General features: G+C 54.3%; 1 protein-coding gene across 2 annotated transcripts; it reads right to left on the reverse strand.

The window, feature by feature from the left end:
• Positions 1 to 535: 535 nt before the first annotated feature.
• On the reverse strand, positions 536 to 22,338 carry LOC134982201 (uncharacterized). Of its 2 annotated transcripts, none has more exons than XM_063948705.1 (4): positions 22,233 to 22,338; positions 14,142 to 14,268; positions 5,931 to 6,002; positions 536 to 4,219 (listed from the first exon to the last, which is right to left on the reverse strand). In XM_063948705.1, the coding sequence occupies exons 1-4, from the start codon at positions 22,245 to 22,247 to the stop codon at positions 696 to 698; spliced, it is 3,738 nt and encodes a 1,245-aa protein (XP_063804775.1). In that variant the 5' UTR covers positions 22,248 to 22,338; the 3' UTR covers positions 536 to 695. The 2 variants fall into 2 exon arrangements, with proteins under 2 accessions (XP_063804775.1, XP_063804774.1); XM_063948704.1 differs by having other exon boundaries at positions 22,224 to 22,334.
• Positions 22,339 to 24,797: the final 2,459 nt, after the last annotated feature.

Raw genomic sequence — 24,797 nt, forward strand, 5'->3', positions numbered from 1 at the left:
TGGAACACAGTGTACCCCGCTGCAGAAACATTAAACACTTATAAATATATTTTTTTGTAGGTATTATGCATTGTGCCCAGTGCTGGGCTTTGGTAACATAAGCCAGCAGCAGCTGTTCATTTACACTCCCCTGGCGGATTTGATCCCCTGTCCACACTAGGAAAAAAGCTGTCCCGGTCTCCAAGCGTGCGGCTCTGTGCACATGCATAGCCCTGTAGAGGCTCCTTGCTGATCTTTAGTAGTTCTGGGCGTCGGGTTGGGGGGAAATAGGGTAGGCTCCCGTTACCCAGTAGTCAGCATGCAGCCCGGGACTGCTGTATGTCCCACTGGCAATGGCTCTTTGCATAGAGTCCTCCGGGGCATCACACTAGGGGATAACACACCGCCTTGCCTCAGCTGCCAGAGGTGACCCGGGGCTGCAACACTGAACAAAAACAGCAATTGGCCGCTTTAAAAATGGCACAGCAGCACAAGGGTTGACCCCATAAGAACCACAAATATTTATACAGTATATACTGGGAGAAAGAGGAAAATATACATGGCATGTTGCACCACTTTATTGAGTCATAGCATCTATAATATATTACACCTTTATTAACCTTTCAGTTCATATGTTGCAGGTGGAAAAATCTGCTTTATTTACAGCTACATTCAGCTTAGGCGGGTAATTGTAGAATTATTCTTACATCTAGAACTCATTTTCTGGCCTCTTTGCGTTCCTTCTGCTGCACATTCTCCGTGGATTTCGGCCTGGAGCTTTCCTTCTTCTGCTGCACATTCTCCGTGGATTTCGGCCCGGAGCTTTCCTTCTTCTGCTGCACATTCTCCGTGGATTTCGGCCCGGAGCTTTCCTTCTTCTGCTGCACATTCTCCTGGGATTTCGGCCCGGAGCTTTCCTTCTGCTGCACATTCTCCTGGGATTTCGGCCCGGAGCTTTCCTTCTTCTGCTGCACATTCTCCGGGGATTTCGGCCCGGTGCTTTCCTTCTTCTGCTGCACATTCTCCGGGGATTTCGGCTCGGAGCTTTCCTTCTTCTGCTGCACATTCTCCGTGGATTTCGGCCCGGAGCTTTCCTTCTTCTGCTGCACATTCTCCGTGGATTTCGGCCCGGAGCTTTCCTTCTTCTGCTGCACATTCTCCGTGGATTTCGGCCCGGAGCTTTCCTTCTTCTGCTGCACATTCTCCGTGGATTTCGGCCCGGAGCTTTCTTTCTTCTGCTGCACATTCTCCGTGGATTTCGGCCCGGAGCTTTCCTTCTTCTGCTGCACATTCTCCGTGGATTTCGGCCCGGAGCGTTCCTTCTTCTGCTGCACATTCTCCGTGGATTTCGGCCCGGAGCTTTCCTTCTTCTGCTGCACATTCTCCTGGGATTTGGGCCCGGAGCTTTCCTTCTTCTGCTGCACATTCTCCGTGGATTTCGGCCTGGAGCTTTCCTTCTTCTGCTGCACATTCTCCGTGGATTTCGGCCTGGAGCTTTCCTTCTTCTGCTGCAGATTCTCCGGGGATTTCGGCCTGGAGCTTTCGTTCTTCTGCTGCACATTCTCCTGGGATTTCGGCCTGGAGCGTTCCTTTTTCTGCTGCACATTCTCCGGGGATCTCGGCCTGCAGCTTTCCTTTTTCTGCTGCACATTCTCCGGGGATTTCGGCTTTGTGCTTTCCTTCTTCCAATGCACAGTCTCCTGGGATTTCGGCCTGGAGCGTTCCTTTTTCTGCTGCACATTCTCCTGGGATTTCGGCTTGGTGCTTTCCTTCTTCCAATGCACATTTTCATGGCATTTTAGCTTTGTATACTCATTAAAAGCTTTTCCACATTTAGAACACACGTGTGGCTTCTGTCCCGTGTGAAGTCTTTCATGTTTTCGCAGGTTTGAGCTCTGTGAAAACCATTTGCCACACTCTTCACACTTGAAGGGTTTGTCCCCTGTGTGAGTTCTCTGATGGCAGGCAGAAGCCGAGCGGTCACTAAACCGTTTGCCACAATAGCGGCATTCATAGGGCTTCTCGCCAGTGTGAAGGCGTTGGTGAGCAACTAGTGTTGAATGCTGACTGAAGCTTTTGTCACAGTTTTTGCAGCTAAATGGTTTCTCTCCCGTGTGAATTCGCTGATGAATGAGAAGTGTTGTGCCGTCTGCAAAGCATTTCCCACAATCCGAGCAGTGATGTGGTTTCTCCTCTTTGTGGGTCCGCAGATGTTCGGCAAAGAGTGATTTGCTAAAGAACATATTGCCACAGTCCATACACTGAAAAGGCTTCTTGTTTTTGTGCGTTTTCTGATGTAAAATGAGCAGGGCATGCTGGACGAAGCGCTTCCCACAGCTGGGACAGACCAGCAGCTTTTCTTCTGTGTGGCTCTTCTGATGGAGAAGAAGGACCGCGTGCTGCAGGAAGCCCTTCCCACAGTCACTGCATGAATACGTCCCTTTTCTAGATGATGCACTTTTATCACCAATCCTCTTCGTACACGACACGCACCGTTTATTTCTCCTTTTGATGTTTCCCTCGCGTGTTTTCCACGTTCGCCCCATCTGCCGATACCTCGTTTTCTTTACCAGCATGGAGAATGTTTTCCTACATTTGCTGCACTCATCAGTAACCCACGCCACCTTTGTAAGCCTCTTACATTTGCTTCCCAGACGTTTCCTCTTGTATTTGCACATGTGGCTTCTCTTTTTGGCTAACTTTTTTAATGTCGAATGTTTGCAATTTTTTCCACAAGTACAATATTGATTGTTGCAAGCTCTTCTACCCACCCTTTTACATTTAGCACTGTTTGAGCATGCTTTGCCTGAACTACCAGTCTCATTGGAATGTGGCTCAATGGTTTCCAGTTTGGGAAATCGGCAATTATAAGAGAGGCAATTTGGAAATGTTCTCACTTCGGTAACCGTACCTGGTCCCTCAGCCCTATCTGCACACTGTTTGGATTTCTCAGTGTCCAGCACACAGGTACAAGGTCTCTTTCCCGGGTATGTGACAATTGGTTTTTTTCTGTCACCAGCAAAAAGCGATTGGATCTTGCACAGCGAGTTACTTCTTCTCTTACGCACATTTCTCTTCAGATCAGTATTTTTTCTTGAACGTTTGGAGGTGTTCAGTGAAACAAGTTTTGTGTTCTCAGCATTAGCTCTCAGCGTAATGGCATTGTTATCAGGTGATGGAACTAGTGTGTGAGTAATGAAATATTTCTCACCCTTAGTGGAATTTACCAACAAAGAAGCACTAAGGTGAGTGTCTGGTGACCTTACACCAATCCACATTCCTTTGTCTCTTACAGTAACATTTACTTCTGTTTGAGTCTCGGCCTTTTTCTCGTGTTCTCTCTCACATGTCCCTGAACAGACAACCTGGAAATCCGTCTTTTCTTTTCTAATAACAGCATTTTGTCCGACTGCCAGGTCACTACTTTCCAGAGCATTGTCAACATGAAATCTGGACAGGCAGATATGCCGTTCTGAGCCAACACTACTGGCTGCAATTTGGGGATCCGCGCATACATTATCCCCTGAGTTCTCAGGAATAGCGGCACCTGCAGAACGTGCTTTATCTCGTATCACTGCTCTACTTCTACTTTCAGTTGCTTCTGTCTGCTCACGGTGAATCTGAGGAACACAAGCAGAGTCAGACTTTTTTGTATAACTAATATTTTTTGATTGTAATTTCTCTTGAAACCGAGTTCCGCGCACATTTTCTGCACCTGCAGTGGAGAATTGCCCTTGTTTTGCTGTGAGATGTCCGTCACTTGTATGCAGCGAGGAGGGACTGGCATTTGGGTTCTCCACACTCCTACCTGCATAAATAGAAGACGCGTCTCTGCTCTCACTTGCTGAACGTGTAACGCTCCTCATTATATCTGGCTGCTCTCTCCACTTTATTATTTTAACATTTAACTTTGGTTTTATGTGGTGCCGACACTGCCCTTTGCTAGGGAACGTGGTGAAGTGATGCACGCTGTTCTCCACAGGCTCAGAGATCAGCGGCGGATCACTCACCAATGTTACAGAGGAGCACAATCCACGTTTAGAAATGGCTGCTTCTTCTGTGCCTGATAATTTCTGCAGATGCTCTCTGTGGATTTTTAATGTTCTTTTAACAGACTTCTCCAATACGGCCCTTGTAGACCTTTCAGCGCATGGAGGTAGATAACCACCTGTATTCTTCTTATTCCACTGTGAAACGTGGTCACCTGGAAACTGCTCCACATCATTCATACAAGCAATACCTGTAAGGCGGGAAAAGTCACAGTCAGAAATAACATTGTAAAAACCTATTGGAGGAACAGAGGCTACGAGGTCACGTTGTGAGCTAGAAATGAGATTTCCTGGGTAACTGTAGGAAGCATGCACCATGGGGCCAGAGCAACGCAGAAACCGTCCATACATACACATTATACATATATATATATATATATATATACTGCACAGCCTTTTCGTGTGTTCTGTTCCGGAGCATGTGTATTTGCAGAAGATGCGATATTCAGCTCTGCATCTACTCCTAGATTTGGGGACAAATTTGCAGATTTTTCAGACAGTATTTATTGGGCCCATGCACCAAATGTAATCTGAAAAGATGTGGCTTGTGTATTACTGTGATAATCCAGCTGGGAAAACCCTGAGCCATCACTCCAGCACTGTCCCAGAGAGTTCAGGCTATGGTATGGTATAACAAGGACAGGTGGAGGCTGCAGCAGTAATGGGAGATGCAGGTTGGCAGAGAGCAAGTGTAATATTTCTGCTGATGATTATGCTTTATTTAGATGGGGGGGGGGGGGGGGTTGTACAAGACACGCCCCTTTCCTCTATATATGTGTATACAATGAACACTTGAAGGCTGAGGCTCCTTCTGCTTGGTACTAGCACCCCTTACCACCTGCCCTTAGGTTCCCACATTGCTGGCTGCATATTGGAATGGACACTATTATAGGTACATTGTGTTAGTATTAGGAATGTTAGGGACCCAGCTGATGAGGATCACCTTGACGTGGTAGATGGGCCCGCATTATAATAATGTTCTCTCTAGGCTGTTCTGTTAGGGCACCCCTCCCTGCCCTTATAGCAGCGCCCTGCAGGAACAGCCCGCCAGAGGCCATCTCCACCCGCGGGCCGCAGTGTCCCTCCATTTTCGCCGTCATGTGAATAGATGCCGTGCGCATGTTCACACTGCAGGGAGAGCTTTGGAGCTGCCCAGCACCTCTGTGAGTGCCTCCTACAGCAGGCATTCCCAACCTCGCTCCTCAGGACACAAACAGTGCAGGTGTTAGTGATATCCAGGCTTCAGCACAGATGGTTAAATAAAAACATCTGAGGCACTAATTAAGTCACCTGTGCTTAAGCATGGCTATCACTAAAACCTGCACTGTTAGCGTGCCTTGAGGAGTGAGGGTGGGAATGCCTGCACTACAGTGATGCAAAGGGAATGCATCTTAAGGACACACCTCCTTTTTGAGTGGCCATGCCCCCTTCTGGGCACGCTCAATATTGCACTGTTGATGGCCCTGCCCCACTCCACACCTGGAATGAACACTCCAGGCTGCACGTCAGTTATAGGGTCTATCAGTATTGCTAATGCGTAGAGTGCATAGACCCTCCGATAGTGTACCCCCATCTGTAGTCTTGCATGGATCATGGCCATTAGGCTGGAAGGGCATTTTCCACATACAGTGTAAGCCCGTGGGTCCTGCCCACTATCCGGCCTTCTTTTGCACTACATTTTCCTGCTAATTCAGGTCCATGAGAGGAGACAACCTTACAATGTATCACTAACATGCATTTGGATGATATAGCAGAAAATGACCTAAAAATGAACTTTCCTGTATAAAGTGGGAGTCAAATTCCCCCGATAAACAAGAAAAGCACCAACTCCCCCTGAAATTCATTTAAAATATCTGGTCCTACACAACGGAACATTGCATGTTATATGGAGAGAACACACACCTGCACTCCAGCCACCGCTCATCATCCATGGTTCATGTCCGCACTGTATTTTGGATATGACTGTAGGCTCACCTAGTGACAGGAGACAGTATAAGGAGACTAGAAACATGTCCACATCGCAGAGATTACCACCAGATCTGTAACCCTTTCCCTCTCACTGTGCTCAAACCAGACTATACCGCTGCTTATCCCCACTCAGTGATTAGTGCCAGGGTCTAGTACAGCCAGGGAATCTACCCAGCGCTACCACGGATTGCTGTGCCACAGTGATCACTGCCAGGCACTGGTATAGCCAGGGAATCTCCCCGACGCTACCACGGATTGCTGTGCCACAGTGATCACTGCCAGGGTCTAGTACAGCCAGGGAATCTCCCCGACGCTACCACGGATCACTGCCCGGCACAGATACAGCCAGGAAATCTCCCCGACGCTACCACGGATTGCTGTGCCACAGTGATCACTGCCAGGGTCTAGTACAGCCAGGGAATCTACCCAGCGCTACCACGGATTGCTGTGCCACAGTGATCACTGCCAGGGTCTAGTACAGCCAGGGAATCTCCCCGACGCTACCACGGATTGCTGTGCCACAGTGATCACTGCCAGGGTCTAGTACAGCCAGGGAATCTCCCCGGCCCTACCACGGATTGCTGTGCCACAGTGATCACTGCCAGGGTCTAGTACAGCCAGGGAATCTACCCAGCGCTACCACGGATTGCTGTGCCACAGTGATCACTGCCAGGCACTGGTATAGCCAGGGAATCTCCCCGACGCTACCACGGATCACTGCCCGGCACAGATACAGCCAGGAAATCTCCCCGACGCTACCACGGATTGCTGTGCCACAGTGACCACTGCCAGGGTCTAGTACAGCCAGGGAATCTCCCCGACGCTACCACGGATTGCTGTGCCACAGTGATCACTGCCAGGGTCTAGTACAGCCAGGGAATCTCCCCGACGCTACCACGGATTGCTGTGCCACAGTGATCACTGCCAGGGTCTAGTACAGCCAGGGAATCTCCCCGACGCTACCACGGATTGCTGTGCCACAGTGATCACTGCCAGGGTCTAGTACAGCCAGGGAATCTCCCCGACGCTACCACGGATTGCTGTGCCACAGTGATCACTGCCAGGGTCTAGTACAGCCAGGGAATCTCCCCGACGCTACCACGGATTGCTGTGCCACAGTGATCACTGCCAGGGTCTAGTACAGCCAGGGAATCTCCCCGACGCTACCACGGATTGCTGTGCCACAGTGATCACTGCCAGGGTCTAGTACAGCCAGGGAATCTCCCCGACGCTACCACGGATCACTGCCCGGCACAGATACAGCCAGGAAATCTCCCCGACGCTACCACGGATTGCTGTGACACAGTGACCACTGCCAGGGTCTAGTACAGCCAGGGAATCTCCCCGACGCTACCACGGATTGCTGTGCCACAGTGATCACTGCCAGGGTCTAGTACAGCCAGGGAATCTCCCCGACGCTACCACGGATTGCTGTGCCACAGTGATTACTGCAAGGGTCTAGAACAGCCGGGGAATCTACGCGACGCTACCACGGATTGCTGTGCCACAGTGATCACTGCAAGGGTCTAGTACAGCCAGGGAATCTCCCCGACGCTACCACGGATTGCTGTGCCACAGTGATCACTGCTAGGGTCTAGTACAGCCAGGGAATCTCCCCGACGCTACCACGGATTGCTGTGCCACAGTGATCACTGCCAGGGTCTAGTACAGCCAGGGAATCTCCCCGACGCTACCACGGATTGCTGTGCCACAGTGATTACTGCAAGGGTCTAGAACAGCCGGGGAATCTACGCGACGCTACCACGGATTGCTGTGCCACAGTGATCACTGCAAGGGTCTAGTACAGCCAGGGAATCTCCCCGACGCTACCACGGATTGCTGTGCCACAGTGATCACTGCCAGGGTCTAGTACAGCCAGGGAATCTCCTCGACGCTACCACGGATTGCTGTGCCACAGTGATCACTGCCAGGGTCTAGTACAGCCAGGGAATCTCCCCGACGCTACCACGGATTGCTGTGCCACAGTGATTACTGCAAGGGTCTAGAACAGCCGGGGAATCTACGCGATGCTACCACGGATTGCTGTGCCACAGTGATCACTGCCAGGCACTGGTACAGCCGGGGAATCTCCCCGACGCTACCACGGATTGCTGTGCCACAGTGATCACTGCCAGGGTCTAGTACAGCCAGGGAATCTCCCCCACGATACCACGGATTGCTGTGCCACAGTGATCACTGTCAGGCACTGGTACAGCCGGGGGAATCTCCCCGACGCTACCACGGATTGCTGTGCCACAGTGATCACTGCCAGGGTCTAGTACAGCCAGGGAATCTCCCCGACGCTACCACGGATTGCTGTGCCACAGTGATCACTGCCAGGCACTAGCCAGGGAATCTCTCAGACGCTACCACGGATTGCTGTGCCACAGTGATCACTGCCAGGTACAGGTACAGCCAGGGAATCTCCCCGACGCTACCACGGATTGCTGTGCCACAGTGATCACTGCCCGGTACAGGTACAGCCGGGGAATCTCCCCGACGCTACCACGGATTGGTGTGCCACAGTGATCACTGCCAGGCACTGGTACAGCCGGGGAATCTCCCCGACGCTACCACGGATTGCTGTGCCACAGTGATCACTGCCCGGTACAGGTACAGCCAGGGAATCTCCCCGACGCTACCACGGATTGCTGTGCCACAGTGATCACTGCCCGGTACAGGTACAGCCGGGGAATCTCCCCGACGCTACCACGGATTGCTGTGCCACAGTGATCACTGCCCGGTACAGGTACAGCCGGGGAATCTCCCCGACGCTACCACGGATTGCTGTGCCACAGTGATCACTGCCCGGTACAGGTACAGCCGAGGAATCTCCCCGACGCTACCACGGATTGCTGTGCCACAGTGATCACTGCCAGGCACTGGTATAGCCGGGGAATCTCCCTGACGCTACCACTGATTGCTGTGCCACAGTGATCACTGCCAGGCACTGGTACAGCCAGGGAATCTCCCTGACGCTACCACTGATTGCTGTGCCACAGTGATCACTGCCAGGCACTGGTACAGCCAGGGAATCTCCCCGACGCTACCACGGATTGCTGTGCCACAGTGAATACTGCCAGGCACTGGTACAGCCAGGGAATCTCCCCGACGCTACCACGGATTGCTGTGCCACAGTGATCACTGCCCGGTACAGGTACAGCCGGGGAATCTCCCCGACGCTACCACGGATTGCTGTGCCACAGTGATCACTGCCCGGTACAGGTACAGCCGGGGAATCTCCCCGACGCTACCACGGATTGCTGTGCCACAGTGATCACTGCCCGGTACAGGTACAGCCGAGGAATCTCCCCGACGCTACCACGGATTGCTGTGCCACAGTGATCACTGCCAGGCACTGGTATAGCCGGGGAATCTCCCTGACGCTACCACTGATTGCTGTGCCACAGTGATCACTGCCAGGCACTGGTACAGCCAGGGAATCTCCCTGACGCTACCACTGATTGCTGTGCCACAGTGATCACTGCCAGGCACTGGTACAGCCAGGGAATCTCCCCGACGCTACCACGGATTGCTGTGCCACAGTGAATACTGCCAGGCACTGGTACAGCCAGGGAATCTCCCCGACGCTACCACGGATTGCTGTGCCACAGTGAATACTGCCAGGCACTGGTACAGCCGGGGAATCTCCCCGACGCTACCACGGATTGCTGTGCCACAGTGATCACTGCCCGGTACAGGTACAGCCAGGGAATCTCCCCGACGCTACCACGGATTGCTGTGCCACAGTGATCACTGCCCGGTACAGGTACAGCCGGGGAATCTCCCCGACGCTACCACGGATTGCTGTGCCACAGTGATCACTGCCCGGTACAGGTACAGCCGGGGAATCTCCCCGACGCTACCACGGATTGCTGTGCCACAGTGATCACTGCCCGGTACAGGTACAGCCGAGGAATCTCCCCGACGCTACCACGGATTGCTGTGCCACAGTGATCACTGCCAGGCACTGGTATAGCCGGGGAATCTCCCTGACGCTACCACTGATTGCTGTGCCACAGTGATCACTGCCAGGCACTGGTACAGCCAGGGAATCTCCCCGACGCTACCACGGATTGCTGTGCCACAGTGAATACTGCCAGGCACTGGTACAGCCAGGGAATCTCCCCGACGCTACCACGGATTGCTGTGCCACAGTGAATACTGCCAGGCACTGGTACAGCCAGGGAATCTCCCCGACGCTACCACGGATTGCTGTGCCACAGTGATCACTGCCCGGTACAGGTACAGCCGGGGAATCTCCCCGACGCTACCACGAATTGCTGTGCCACAGTGATCACTGCCAGGCACTGGTACAGCCGGGGAATCTACCCAGTGCTACCACGGATCACTGCCCGGCACAGGTACAGCAGGGGAATCTCCCCAGCGTCACCACGGATTGCTGGACCGCAGTGATCACTGCCAGGCACAGCAGGGTAATCTCCCCAGCGCTACCACGGATTGCTGTTCCACAGTAATCACTGCCAGGCACTGGTACAGCCGGGGAATCTACCCAGTGCTACCACGGATCACTGCCCGGCACAGGTACAGCCGGGGAATCTCCCCGACGCTACCACGGATTGCTGTGACACAGTGACCATTGCCAGGCACTGGTACAGCCGGGGAATCTACCCAGTGCTACCACGGATCACTGCCCGGCACAGGTACAGCCGGGGAATCTCCCCAGCGCTACCACGGATTGCTGTGCCACAGTGATCACTGCCAGGCACAGGTACAGCCAGGGAATCTCCCCAGCGCTACCACGGATTGCTGTGCCACAGTGATCACTGCCAGGCACAGGTACAGCCGGGGAATCTACCCAGCGCTACCACGGATTGCTGTGCCACAGTGTTCACTGCCAGGCACAGGTACAGCCAGGGAATCTCCCCGACGCTACCACGGATTGCTGTGCCACAGTGATCACTGCCAGGCACTGGTACAGCCGGGGAATCTCCCCGACGCTACCACGGATCACTGCCCGGCACAGGTACAGCCGGAGAATCTCCCCAGCGCTACCACGGATTGCTGGACCGCAGTGATCACTGCCAGGCACAGGTCCAGCCGGGGAATCTACCCAGTGCTACCACGGATCACTGCCCGGCACATGTACAGTCGGGGAATCTACCCAGCGCTACCACGGATTGCTGTGCCACAGTGATCACTGCCAGGCACAGGTACAGCCGGGGAATCCACCCAGCGCTACCACGGATTGCTGTGCCACAGTGTTCACTGCCAGGCACAGGTACAGCCAGGGAATCTCCCCGACGCTACCACGGATTGCTGTGCCACAGTGATCACTGCCAGGCACAGGTACAGCCAGGGAATCTCCCCAGCGCTACCACAGATTGCTGTGCCACAGTGATCACTGCCAGGCACAGGTACAGCCGGGGAATCTACCCAGCGCTACCACGGATTGCTGTGCCACAGTGATCACTGCCAGGCACTGGTATAGCCAGGGAATCTCCCCGACGCTACCACGGATCACTGCCCGGCACAGATACAGCCAGGAAATCTCCCCGACGCTACCACGGATTGCTGTGACACAGTGACCACTGCCAGGGTCTAGTACAGCCAGGGAATCTCCCCGACGCTACCACGGATTGCTGTGCCACAGTGATCACTGCCAGGGTCTAGTACAGCCAGGGAATCTCCCCGACGCTACCACGGATTGCTGTGCCACAGTGATTACTGCAAGGGTCTAGAACAGCCGGGGAATCTACGCGACGCTACCACGGATTGCTGTGCCACAGTGATCACTGCAAGGGTCTAGTACAGCCAGGGAATCTCCCCGACGCTACCACGGATTGCTGTGCCACAGTGATCACTGCCAGGGTCTAGTACAGCCAGGGAATCTCCTCGACGCTACCACGGATTGCTGTGCCACAGTGATCACTGCCAGGGTCTAGTACAGCCAGGGAATCTCCCCGACGCTACCACGGATTGCTGTGCCACAGTGATCACTGCCAGGGTCTAGTACAGCCAGGGAATCTCACCGACGCTACCACGGATTGCTGTGCCACAGTGATCACTGCCAGGGTCTAGTACAGCCAGGGAATCTCCCCGACGCTACCACGGATTGCTGTGCCACAGTGATTACTGCAAGGGTCTAGAACAGCCGGGGAATCTACGCGATGCTACCACGGATTGCTGTGCCACAGTGATCACTGCCAGGCACTGGTACAGCCGGGGAATCTCCCCGACGCTACCACGGATTGCTGTGCCACAGTGATCACTGCCAGGGTCTAGTACAGCCAGGGAATCTCCCCCACGCTACCACGGATTGCTGTGCCACAGTGATCACTGTCAGGCACTGGTACAGCCGGGGGAATCTCCCCGACGCTACCACGGATTGCTGTGCCACAGTGATCACTGCCAGGGTCTAGTACAGCCAGGGAATCTCCCCGACGCTACCACGGATTGCTGTGCCACAGTGATCACTGCCAGGCACTGGTACAGCCAGGGAATCTCTCAGACGCTACCACGGATTGCTGTGCCACAGTGATCACTGCCAGGTACAGGTACAGCCAGGGAATCTCCCCGACGCTACCACGGATTGCTGTGCCACAGTGATCACTGCCCGGTACAGGTACAGCCGGGGAATCTCCCCGACGCTACCACGGATTGGTGTGCCACAGTGATCACTGCCAGGCACTGGTACAGCCGGGGAATCTCCCCGACGCTACCACGGATTGCTGTGCCACAGTGATCACTGCCCGGTACAGGTACAGCCAGGGAATCTCCCCGACGCTACCACGGATTGCTGTGCCACAGTGATCACTGCCCGGTACAGGTACAGCCGGGGAATCTCCCCGACGCTACCACGGATTGCTGTGCCACAGTGATCACTGCCCGGTACAGGTACAGCCGAGGAATCTCCCCGACGCTACCACGGATTGCTGTGCCACAGTGATCACTGCCAGGCACTGGTATAGCCGGGGAATCTCCCTGACGCTACCACTGATTGCTGTGCCACAGTGATCACTGCCAGGCACTGGTACAGCCAGGGAATCTCCCCGACGCTACCACGGATTGCTGTGCCACAGTGAATACTGCCAGGCACTGGTACAGCCAGGGAATCTCCCCGACGCTACCACGGATTGCTGTGCCACAGTGAATACTGCCAGGCACTGGTACAGCCAGGGAATCTCCCCGACGCTACCACGGATTGCTGTGCCACAGTGATCACTGCCCGGTACAGGTACAGCCGGGGAATCTCCCCGACGCTACCACGGATTGCTGTGCCACAGTGATCACTGCCAGGCACTGGTACAGCCGGGGAATCTACCCAGTGCTACCACGGATCACTGCCCGGCACAGGTACAGCAGGGGAATCTCCCCAGCGCCACCACGGATTGCTGGACCGCAGTGATCACTGCCAGGCACAGCAGGGTAATCTCCCCAGCGCTACCACGGATTGCTGTTCCACAGTAATCACTGCCAGGCACTGGTACAGCCGGGGAATCTACCCAGTGCTACCACGGATCACTGCCCGGCACAGGTACAGCCGGGGAATCTCCCCGACGCTACCACGGATTGCTGTGACACAGTGACCATTGCCAGGCACTGGTACAGCCGGGGAATCTACCCAGTGCTACCACGGATCACTGCCCGGCACAGGTACAGCAGGGTAATCTCCCCAGCGCTACCACGGATTGCTGTTCCACAGTAATCACTGCCAGGCACAGGTACAGCCGGGGAATCTACCCAGCGCTACCACGGATTGCTGTGCCACAGTGTTCACTGCCAGGCACAGGTACAGCCAGGGAATCTCCCCGACGCTACCACGGATTGCTGTGCCACAGTGATCACTGCCAGGCACTGGTACAGCCGGGGAATCTCCCCGACGCTACCACGGATCACTGCCCGGCACAGGTACAGTATCAGCAGACTGTTGGACATACAAGTCTAGAGACTGACCGTTATTCTGTTTTACGCCGAGGAGCCTGAAGATTTGCGAAGGGTTATACCAGCGCACCCCAGGAGACGGAACCTTCGCTCCGCGAGTGCAGATCAAGTGGCAATTACAGCTAGAATTGTATTTTACTATAACACCACACAAATGAAGACTGTAATTTGGGGGCATTGCTAGACACACACCACATCCTCTGGTAATCCATACAGGCATCAGTATGATAAACAACTTACACACAGAGACCAGCATCTGGTAATTGTCCAGCATGACTTGTTTATAAAGGTTGCGCTGCGTTTCATCTAGATGCACCCACTCATCCTCTGAGAACACCACAGCTATTTCATCGAAACTTACCGACTCCTAATGGGAAATCAGAATCATCAGTGTTACCATAAACTCAGTTCTCCTATGTAACACAGATCCTTCCCCCCACTGCTGTTCCCATGTGCCCCGTCCCCGCTGATATACCCATGTGACCCCCCACTGCTGTACCCATGTGACCCCCCACTGCTATACCCATGTGCCCCTCCCCCACTGCTATACCCATGTGCCCCTCCCCCACTGCTACACCCATGTGACCCCCCACTGCTGTACCCATGTGACCCCCCACTGCTATACCCATGTGCCCCTCCCCCACTGCTATACCCATGTGCCCCTCCCCCACTGCTACACCCATGTGACCCCCCACTGCTGTACCCATGTGCCCCTCCCCCACTGCTACACCCATGTGACCCCCCACTGCTGTACCCATGTGACCCCCCACTGCTATACCCATGTGCCCCTCCCCCACTGCTATACCCATGTGCCCCTCCCCCACTGCTATACCCATGTGACCCCCCACTGCTGTACCCATGTGACCCCCCACTGCTATACCCATGTGCCCCTCCCCCACTGCTATACCCATGTGCCCCTCCCCCACTGCTACACCCATGTGACCCCCCACTGCTGTACCCATGTGCCCCTCCCCCACTGCTACACCCATGTGACCCCCCACTGCTGTACCCATGTGACCCCCCACTGCTATACCCATGTGACCCCCCACTGCTGTACCCATGTGCCCCTCCCCCACTGCTATACACATGTGCCCCTCCCCCGCTGTTATACACGTGCCCCTCCCCCACTGCTACACCCATGTGACCCCCCACTGCTACACCCATGTGCCCCTCCCCCACTGCTACACCCATGTGACCCCCCACTGCTGTACCCATGTGACCCCCCACTGCTATACCCATGTGCCCCTCCCCCACTGCTATACCCATGTGCCCCTCCCCCACTGCTACACCCATGTGACCCCCCACTGCTGTACCCATGTGCCCCTCCCCCACTGCTACACCCATGTGACCCCCCACTGCTGTACCCATGTGACCCCCCACTGCTATACCCATGTACCCCTCCCCCACTGCTATACCCATGTGCCCCTCCCCCACTGCTACACCCATGTGACCCCCCACTGCTGTACCCATGTGACCCCCCACTGCTATACCCATGTGCCCCTCCCCCACTGCTATACCCATGTGCCCCTCCCCCACTGCTACACCCATGTGACCCCCCACTGCTGTACCCATGTGCCCCTCCCCCACTGCTACACCCATGTGACCCCCCACTGCTGTACCCATGTGACCCCCCACTGCTATACCCATGTGCCCCTCCCCCACTGCTATACCCATGTGCCCCTCCCCCACTGCTATACCCATGTGACCCCCCACTGCTGTACCCATGTGACCCCCCACTGCTATACCCATGTGCCCCTCCCCCACTGCTATACCCATGTGCCCCTCCCCCACTGCTACACCCATGTGACCCCCCACTGCTGTACCCATGTGCCCCTCCCCCACTGCTACACCCATGTGACCCCCCACTGCTGTACCCATGTGACCCCCCACTGCTATACCCATGTGCCCCTCCCCCACTGCTATACCCATGTGCCCCTCCCCCACTGCTATACACATGTGCCCCTCCCCCGCTGTTATACACGTGCCCCTCCCCCACTGCTACACCCATGTGACCCCCCACTGCTACACCCATGTGCCCCTCCCCCACTGCTACACCCATGTGACCCCCCACTGCTGTACCCATGTGACCCCCCACTGCTGTACCCATGTGCCCCTCCCCCACTGCTATACCCATGTGCCCCTCCCCCACTGCTATACCCATGTGCCCCTCCCCCACTGCTGTACCCATGTGCCCCTCCCCCACTGCTACACCCATGTGCCCCTCCCCCACTGCTGTACCCATGTGACCCCCCCCACTGCTGTACCCATGTGCCCCTCCCCCACTGCTATACCCATGTGCCCCTCCCCCACTGCTATACCCATGTGCCCCTCCCCCACTGCTACACCCATGTGACCCCCCACTGCTGTACCCATGTGCCCCTCCCCCACTGCTACACCCATGTGACCCCCCACTGCTGTACCCATGTGCCCCTCCCCCACTGCTACACCCATGTGACCCCCCACTGCTGTACCCATGTGACCCCCCACTGCTGTACCCATGTGCCCCTCCCCCACTGCTACACCCATGTGACCCCCCACTGCTGTACCCATGTGACCCCCCACTGCTATACCCATGTGCCCCTCCCCCACTGCTATACACATGTGCCCCTCCCCCACTGCTATACCCATGTGCCCCTCCCCCACTGCTATACACATGTGCCCCTCCCCCGCTGTTATACACGTGCCCCTCCCCCACTGCTACACCCATGTGACCCCCCACTGCTACACCCATGTGACCCCCCACTGCTATACCCATGTGCCCCTCCCCCACTGCTATACCCATGTGCCCCTCCCCCACTGCTATACCCATGTGCCCCTCCCCCACTGCTGTACCCATGTGACCCCCCCCACTGCTGTACCCATTTGCCCCTCCCCCACTGCTATACCCATGTGCCCCTCCCCCACTGCTACACCCATGTGACCCCCCACTGCTGTACCCATGTGACCCCCCACTGCTATACCCATGTGCCCCTCCCCCACTGCTATACCCATGTGCCCCTCCCCCACTGCTATACACATGTGCCCCTCCCCCGCTGTTATACACGTGCCCCTCCCCCACTGCTACACCCATGTGACCCCCCACTGCTACACCCATGTGCCCCTCCCCCACTGCTGTACCCATGTGACCCCCCCCACTGCTGTACCCATGTGCCCCTCCCACACTGCTATACCCATGTGACCCCCCACTGCTACACCCATGTGCCCCTCCCCCACTGCTGTACCCATGTGACCCCCCCCACTGCTGTACCCATGTGCCCCTCCCCCACTGCTACACCCATGTGCCCCTCCCCCACTGCTGTACCCATGTGACCCCCCCCACTGCTGTACCCATGTGCCCCTCCCCCACTGCTGTACCCATGTGCCCCTCCCCCACTGCTATACCCATGTGCCCCTCCCCCACTGCTATACCCATGTGCCCCTCCCCCACTGCTATACACATGTGCCCCTCCCCCACTGCTATACACGTGCCCCTCCCCCGCTGTTATACACATGTGCCCCTCCCCCACTGCTACACCCATGTGACCCCCCACTGCTATACCCATGTGACCCCCCACTGCTATACCCATGTGCCCCTCCCCCACTGCTATACCCATGTGCCCCTCCCCCACTGCTATACACATGTGCCCCTCCCCCGCTGCTACACCCATGTGACCCCCCACTGCTGTACCCATGTGACCCCCCACTGCTATACCCATGTGCCCCTCCCCCACTGCTATACCCATGTGCCCCTCCCCCACTGCTATACACATGTGCCCCTCCCCCGCTGTTATACACGTGCCCCTCCCCCACTGCTACACCCATGTGACCCCCCACTGCTGTACCCATGTGACCCCCCACTGCTATACCCATGTGCCCCTCCCCCACTGCTATACCCATGTGCCCCTCCCCCACTGCTATACACATGTGCCCCTCCCCCGCTGTTATACACGTGCCCCTCCCCCACTGCTACACCCATGTGCCCCTCCCCCACTGCTACACCCATGTGCCCCTCCCCCACTGCTGTACCCATGTGCCCCTCCCCCACTGCTATACCCATGTGCCCCTCCCCCACTGCTACACCCATACGCCCCTCCCCCACTGCTATACCCATGTGCCCCTCCCCCACTGCTATACACATGTGCCCCTCCCCCGCTGTTATACACGTGCCCCTCCCCCACTGCTACACCCATGTGACCCCCCACTGCTGTACCCATGTGACCCCCCACTGCTATACCCATGTGCCCCTCCCCCACTGCTATACCCATGTGCCCCTCCCCCACTGCTATACACATGTGCCCCTCCCCCGCTGTTATACACGTGCCCCTCCCCCACTGCTACACCCATGTGACCCCCCACTGCTGTACCCATGTGACCCCCCACTGCTATACCCATGTGCCCCTCCCCCACTGCTATACCCATGTGCCCCTCCCCCACTGCTATACACATGTGCCCCTCCCCCGCTGTTATACACGTGCCCCTCCCCCACTGCTACACCCATGTGACCCCCCACTGCTACACCCATGTGCCCCTCCCCCACTGCTGTACCCATGTGACCCCCCCACTGCTGTACCCATGTGCCCCTCCCCCACTGCTATACCCATGTGCCCCTCCCCCACTGCTATACCCATGTGCCCCTCCCCCACTGCTATACACATGTGCCCCTCCCCCGCTGTTATACACGTGCCCCTCCCCCACTGCTACACCCATGTGACCCCCCACTGCTACACCCATGTGCCCCTCCCCACTGCTGTACCCATGTGCCCCTCCCCCACTGCTATACCCATGTGCCCCTCCCCCACTGCTACACCCATACGCCCCTCCCCCACTGCTACACCGATGTGCCCTCCCACTGCTGTACCCATGTGACCCCCCCACTGCTATACCCATGTGCCCCTCCCCCACTGCTATACCCATGTGCCCCTCCCCCACTGCTATACACATGTGCCCCTCCCCCGCTGTTATACACGTGCCCCTCCCCCACTGCTACACCCATGTGACCCCCCACTGCTACACCCATGTGCCCCTCCCCCACTGCTGTACCCATGTGACCCCCCCCACTGCTGTACCCATGTGCCCCTCCCCCACTGCTATACCCATGTACCCCTCCCCCACTGCTATACCCATGTGACCCCCCACTGCTACACCCATGTGCCCCTCCCCCACTGCTGTACCCATGTGACCCCCCCCACTGCTGTACCCATGTGCCCCTCCCCCACTGCTACACCCATGTGCCCCTCCCCCACTGCTGTACCCATGTGACCCCCCCCACTGCTGTACCCATGTGCCCCTCCCCCACTGCTGTACCCATGTGCCCCTCCCCCACTGCTATACCCATGTGCCCCTCCCCCACTGCTATACCCATGTGCCCCTCCCCCACTGCTATACCCATGTGCCCCTCCCCCACTGCTATACACATGTGCCCCTCCCCCACTGCTATACACATGTGCCCCTCCCCCGCTGTTATACACATGTGCCCCTCCCCCACTGCTACACCCATGTGACCCCCCACTGCTATACCCATGTGCCCCTCCCTCACTGATATACCCATGCACCCCTCCCCCGCTGCTATACCCATGTGACATGTGCCCTTCCCCCACTGCTATACCCATGTGATATGTGCTCCTCCCCCACTGCTATACCCATGTGAACTATGTCCTTTCCCACTGCTGTACACTGTGACCCTCCATTACCGTTACCCCATGTGACCTGTGTCCCCTACATTACCGTTACCCCTTGTGACCTGTCCCCCACATTCATGTTACCCCTCCATTACCATTACCCCATGTGACCCGTGTCCCCTCCATTACCGTTACCCCATGTGACCTGTTCCCACACATTCATGTTACTCCTCCATTACCGTTACCCCATGTGACCCGTGTCCCCACATTCATGTTACTCCTCCATTACCGTTACCCCCATGTGACTCGTGTCCCCTCCATTACCGTTACCCCATGTGACCCGTGTCCCCTCCACGACCGTTAATCCATGTGACCTGTCCCCCCCCATTACCGTTACCCCATGTGACCTGTGTCCATTCCATTACCGTTACCCCTTGTGACCCGTGTCCCCCCATTACCGTTACCCCATGTGACCTGTGTCCCCTCCATTACCCCTTGTGACCTGTCCCCCACATTCATGTTACCCCATGTGACCCGTGTCCCCTCCATTACCGTTACCCCATGTGACGTGTGTCCCCCCATTAGTTACCCCATGCAACCCGTGTCCCCTCCATTACCGTTACCCCATGCGACCCGTGTCCCCTCCATTACAGTTACTCCATGTGACCGGTGTGTCCCCCATTACCCCATGTGACCTGTGTCCTCTCCATTACCGTTACCCCATGTGACCTGTGTCCTCTCCATTACCCCATGCGACACGTGTCCCCTCCATTACCGTTACCCCATGTGACCGGTGTGTCCCCCATTACCGTTACCCCACGTGACCTGTGTCCCCCCATTACCGTTACCCCACGTGACCTGTGTCCCCCCATTACCATTACCCCATGTGACCTGTGTCCCCTCCATTACCGTTACCCCATGTGACCTGTGTCCCCCCATTACCGTTACCCCATGCGACACGTGTCCCCTCCATTACCGTTACCCCATGTGACCAGTGTGTCCCCCATTACCGTTACCCCATGTGACCTGTCCCCCCCATTACAGTTACCCCATATGACCTGTCCCCCCCATTACAGTTACCCCATGTGACCTGTCCCCCCCATTACAGTTACCCCATGTGACCTGTGTCCCCCATTAGTTACCCCATGTGACCTGTCCCCCCCATTACCGTTACCCCACGTGACCTGTGTCCCCCCATTACCATTACCCCATGTGACCTGTGTCCCCTCCATTACCGTTACCCCATGTGACCTGTGTCCCCCCATTACCGTTACCCCATGCGACACGTGTCCCCTCCATTACCGTTACCCCATGTGACCGGTGTGTCCCCCATTACCGTTACCCCATGTGACCTGTCCCCCCCATTAGTTACCCCATGTGACCTGTGTCCACTCCATTACCCCTAGTGACCTGTGTCCCCCACATTCATGTTACCCCATGTGACCTGTGTTCCCTCCATTACCGTTACTCCATGTGACCTGTGTCCCCCCATTACTGTTACCCCATGTGACCCGTGTCCCCTCCATTACCCAATGTGACCGATGTGTCCCCCATTACCGTTAGCCCATGGGCCTGTCCCCCCCATTACCGTTACCCCATGTGACCTGTGTCCCCCATTACCGTTACCCCATGTGACCTCTGTCCCCCCATTACCGTTACCCCATGAGACCTCTGTCCCCACATTACCGTTACCCCATGTGACCTGTGTCCCCTCCATTACCGTTACCCCATGTGACCTGTGTCCCCCCATTACCGTTATCCCATGCGACCCGTGTCCCCTCCATTACAGTTACCCCATGTGACCGGTGTGTCCCCCATTACCGTTACCCCATGTGACCTGTCCCCCCATTACCGTTACCCCATGTGACCTGTGTCCACTCCATTACCGATAGCCCATGTGACCCGTGTCCCCCCCATTAGTTACCCCTTGTGTCCTCCCATTACCGTTACCCCATGTGACCTGTGTCCCCCATTACCGTTACCCCATGTGACCTGTGTCCCCCCATTACCGTTACCCCATGTGACCTCTGTCCCCCCATTACCGTTACCCCATGTGACCTGTGTCCCCTCCATTACCGTTACCCCATGTGACCTGTGTCCCCCATTACCGTTACGCCATGTGACCGGTGTGTCCCCCATTACCGTTACCCCATGTGACCTGTGTCCACTCCATTACCGATAGCCCATGTGACCCGTGTCCCCCCCATTAGTTACCCCTTGTGTCCTCCCATTACCGTTACCCCATGTGACCTGTGTCCCCCATTACCGTTACCCCATGTGACCTGTGTCCCCCCATTACCGTTACCCCATGTGACCTCTGTCCCCCCATTACCGTTACCCCATGTGACCTGTGTCCCCTCCATTACCGTTACCCCATGTGACCTGTGTCCCCCCATTACCGTTACCCCATGTGACCGGTGTGTCCCCCATTACCGTTACCCCATGTGACCTGTCCCCCCCATTACCGTTACCCCATGCGACCCGTGTCCCCTCCATTACAGTTACCCCATGTGACCGGTGTGTCCCCCATTACCGTTACCCCATGTGACCTGTCCCCCCCATTACCGTTACCCCATGTGACCTGTGTCCACTCCATTACCGATAGCCCATGTGACCCGTGTCCCCCCCATTAGTTACCCCTTGTGTCCTCCCATTACAGTTACCCCATGTGACCCGTGTCCTCCCCATTACCGTTACCCCACGTGACCTGTGTCCCTCACGTCACCTGATATACCTGCAGGGCCGCCATGTCGCGATATCTGGCCGACAGGGTCACAAATTACAAACGAGCACACGGTGAATCCTAAGGAAACACAGTACTTCCGGCCACAATGCATGCTGGGAACGTGTCACCTGACGCCGGAACGCACCGTGGAGCTCCCAGAATGCTTTGCTTCCGCAGCAAACAGGAAATGCGTCCAAATAGCTGCCGAGGTGACAACTGCTGTCTCCATGGTTACTCCGACCTATATGTATATATCCCTACTATACAGTATATATTCCTACATATCACTGTTATATGTCCTTGTATGTGACTATTGTATGTCCTTGTATTATAATAATAATATTAATAATAATATAAATAATAGCCCTGTATATGACATATATGTATATATCCCTACTATACAGTATATATTCCTACATATCACTGTTATATGTCCTTGTATGTGACTATTGTATGTCCTTGTATTATAATAATAATATTAATAATAATATTAATAATAGCCCTGTATATGACATATATGTATATATCCCTACTATACAGTATATATTCCTACATATCACTGTTATATGTCCTTGTATGTGACTATTGTATGTCCTTGTATTATTATAATAATAATATTAATAATAATAATATAAATAATAGCCCTGTATATGACATATGTATATATCCCTACTATACAGTATATATTCCTACATATCACTGTTATATGTCCTTGTATGTGACTTTTGTATGTCCTTGTATTATAATAATAATAATAATAATAATATAAATAATAGCCCTGTATATGACATATATGTATATATCCCTACTATACAGTATATATTCCTACATATCACTGTTATATGTCCTTGTATGTGACTATTGTATGTCCTTGTATTATAATAATAATAATAATAATAATAATAATATAAATAATAGCCCTGTATATGACATATATGTATATATCCCTACTATACAGTATATATTCCTGCATATCACTACTATACAGTATATATTCCTACATATCACTATTATATGTCCTTGTATAAAAATAATATATATATATATATATATATATATATATATAAAAATGTGTTGCTGCGAGAGGTGTCACTCAGAGCTTCTCATAAAGAAACACACTGCACAAATACTGGTTTCGTCACAGCAGACTTCGTCTGGGGTCAGGACATCCCCCCTGACGAAGTCTTTTGTGACGAAACCGGTCGAGTTGTTAGAGCAAAGCACTGGACGCACAGATCGGGACCCTGCTGTTCGAGTGTGGCACAGGTGGATGATGACTGTCGGTGTTTCCATCTCAGGACACTGTTAGATGTACTCCGGAGGCACCTCCACGGGGGTTTTGGGATTGGAGCCGGTGAATGTATATCTTGATGTATGTGAGCTTCTACTTTTTATTAGTAAAGATTTTACTTGTTACTCACGGATGCGCCTTCCTTTCTTTGTTTTCTCTCTCTCTATACATTTTTTTTCTCTACTTAAGTTCTATCCTGTAGGCTGTGCAATGCCGGTTGGCTGTGCATTTATTCTCGAAGTGTGTATTTTTTCAAAGTGTGATAAAATTGACACATAACAGCAGCGTTCCATCAGCGTTAATTTATCTTCAGCTGATATCGATTGTGAATTGACGTCTCTTCTCTTCTTGTCATCTACAGGTAACTACAACCACCAACATATTCTGCTGCATTATACTTCTATAGGTCAGGCTGATACTGCTAGGTAACTACAATCACCAACATATTCTGCTGCATTATACTTCTATAGGTCAGGCTGATACTGCTAGGTAACTACAATCACCAACATATTCTGCTGCATTATACTTCTATAGGCCAGGCTGATACTGCTAGGTAACTACAATCACCAACATATTCTGCTGCATTATACTTCTATAGGTCAGGCTGATACTGCTAGGTAACTACAATCACCAACATATTCTGCTGCATTATACTTCTATAGGTCAGGCTGATACTGCTAGGTAACTACAATCACCAACATATTCTGCTGCATTATACTTCTATAGGTCAGGCTGATACTGCTAGGTAACTACAATCACCAACATATTCTGCTGAATTATACTTCTATAGGTCAGGCTGATACTGCTAGGTAACTACAATCACCAACATATTCTGCTGCATTATACTTCTATAGGTCAGGCTGATACTGCTAGGTAACTACAATCACCAACATATTCTGCTGCATTATACTTCTATAGGTCAGGCTGATACTGCTAGGTAACTACAATCACCAACATATTCTGCTGCATTATACTTCTATAGGTCAGGCTGATACTGCTAGGTAACCACAATCACCAACATATTCTGCTGCATTATACTTCTATAGGTCAGGCTGATACTGCTAGGTAACTACAATCACCAACATATTCTGCTGCATTATACTTCTATAGGTCAGGCTGATACTGCTAGGTAACTACAATCACCAACATATTCTGCTGCATTATACTTCTATAGTTCAGGCTGATACTGCTAGGTAACTACAATCACCAACATATTCTGCTGCATTATACTTCTATAGGTCAGGCTGATACTGCTAGGTAACTACAATCACCAACATATTCTG

Source organism: Pseudophryne corroboree (genome assembly GCF_028390025.1).
Source record: "Pseudophryne corroboree isolate aPseCor3 chromosome 11 unlocalized genomic scaffold, aPseCor3.hap2 SUPER_11_unloc_7, whole genome shotgun sequence".
Taxonomy (NCBI): domain Eukaryota; kingdom Metazoa; phylum Chordata; class Amphibia; order Anura; family Myobatrachidae; genus Pseudophryne; species Pseudophryne corroboree.

Coding starts and splice junctions, on each gene's coding strand:
- LOC134982201 (XM_063948704.1), bottom strand. CDS start 22,247: ATGGCGGCCCTGCAGGTATATCAG. Junction 6,003..14,141: donor CCAGATGCTGGTCTCTGTGT/GTAAGTTGTTTA, acceptor TCCTGTCACTAG/GTGAGCCTACAGTCATATCC. Junction 4,220..5,930: donor GAGCGGTGGCTGGAGTGCAG/GTGTGTGTTCTC, acceptor CCCGCCTTACAG/GTATTGCTTGTATGAATGAT.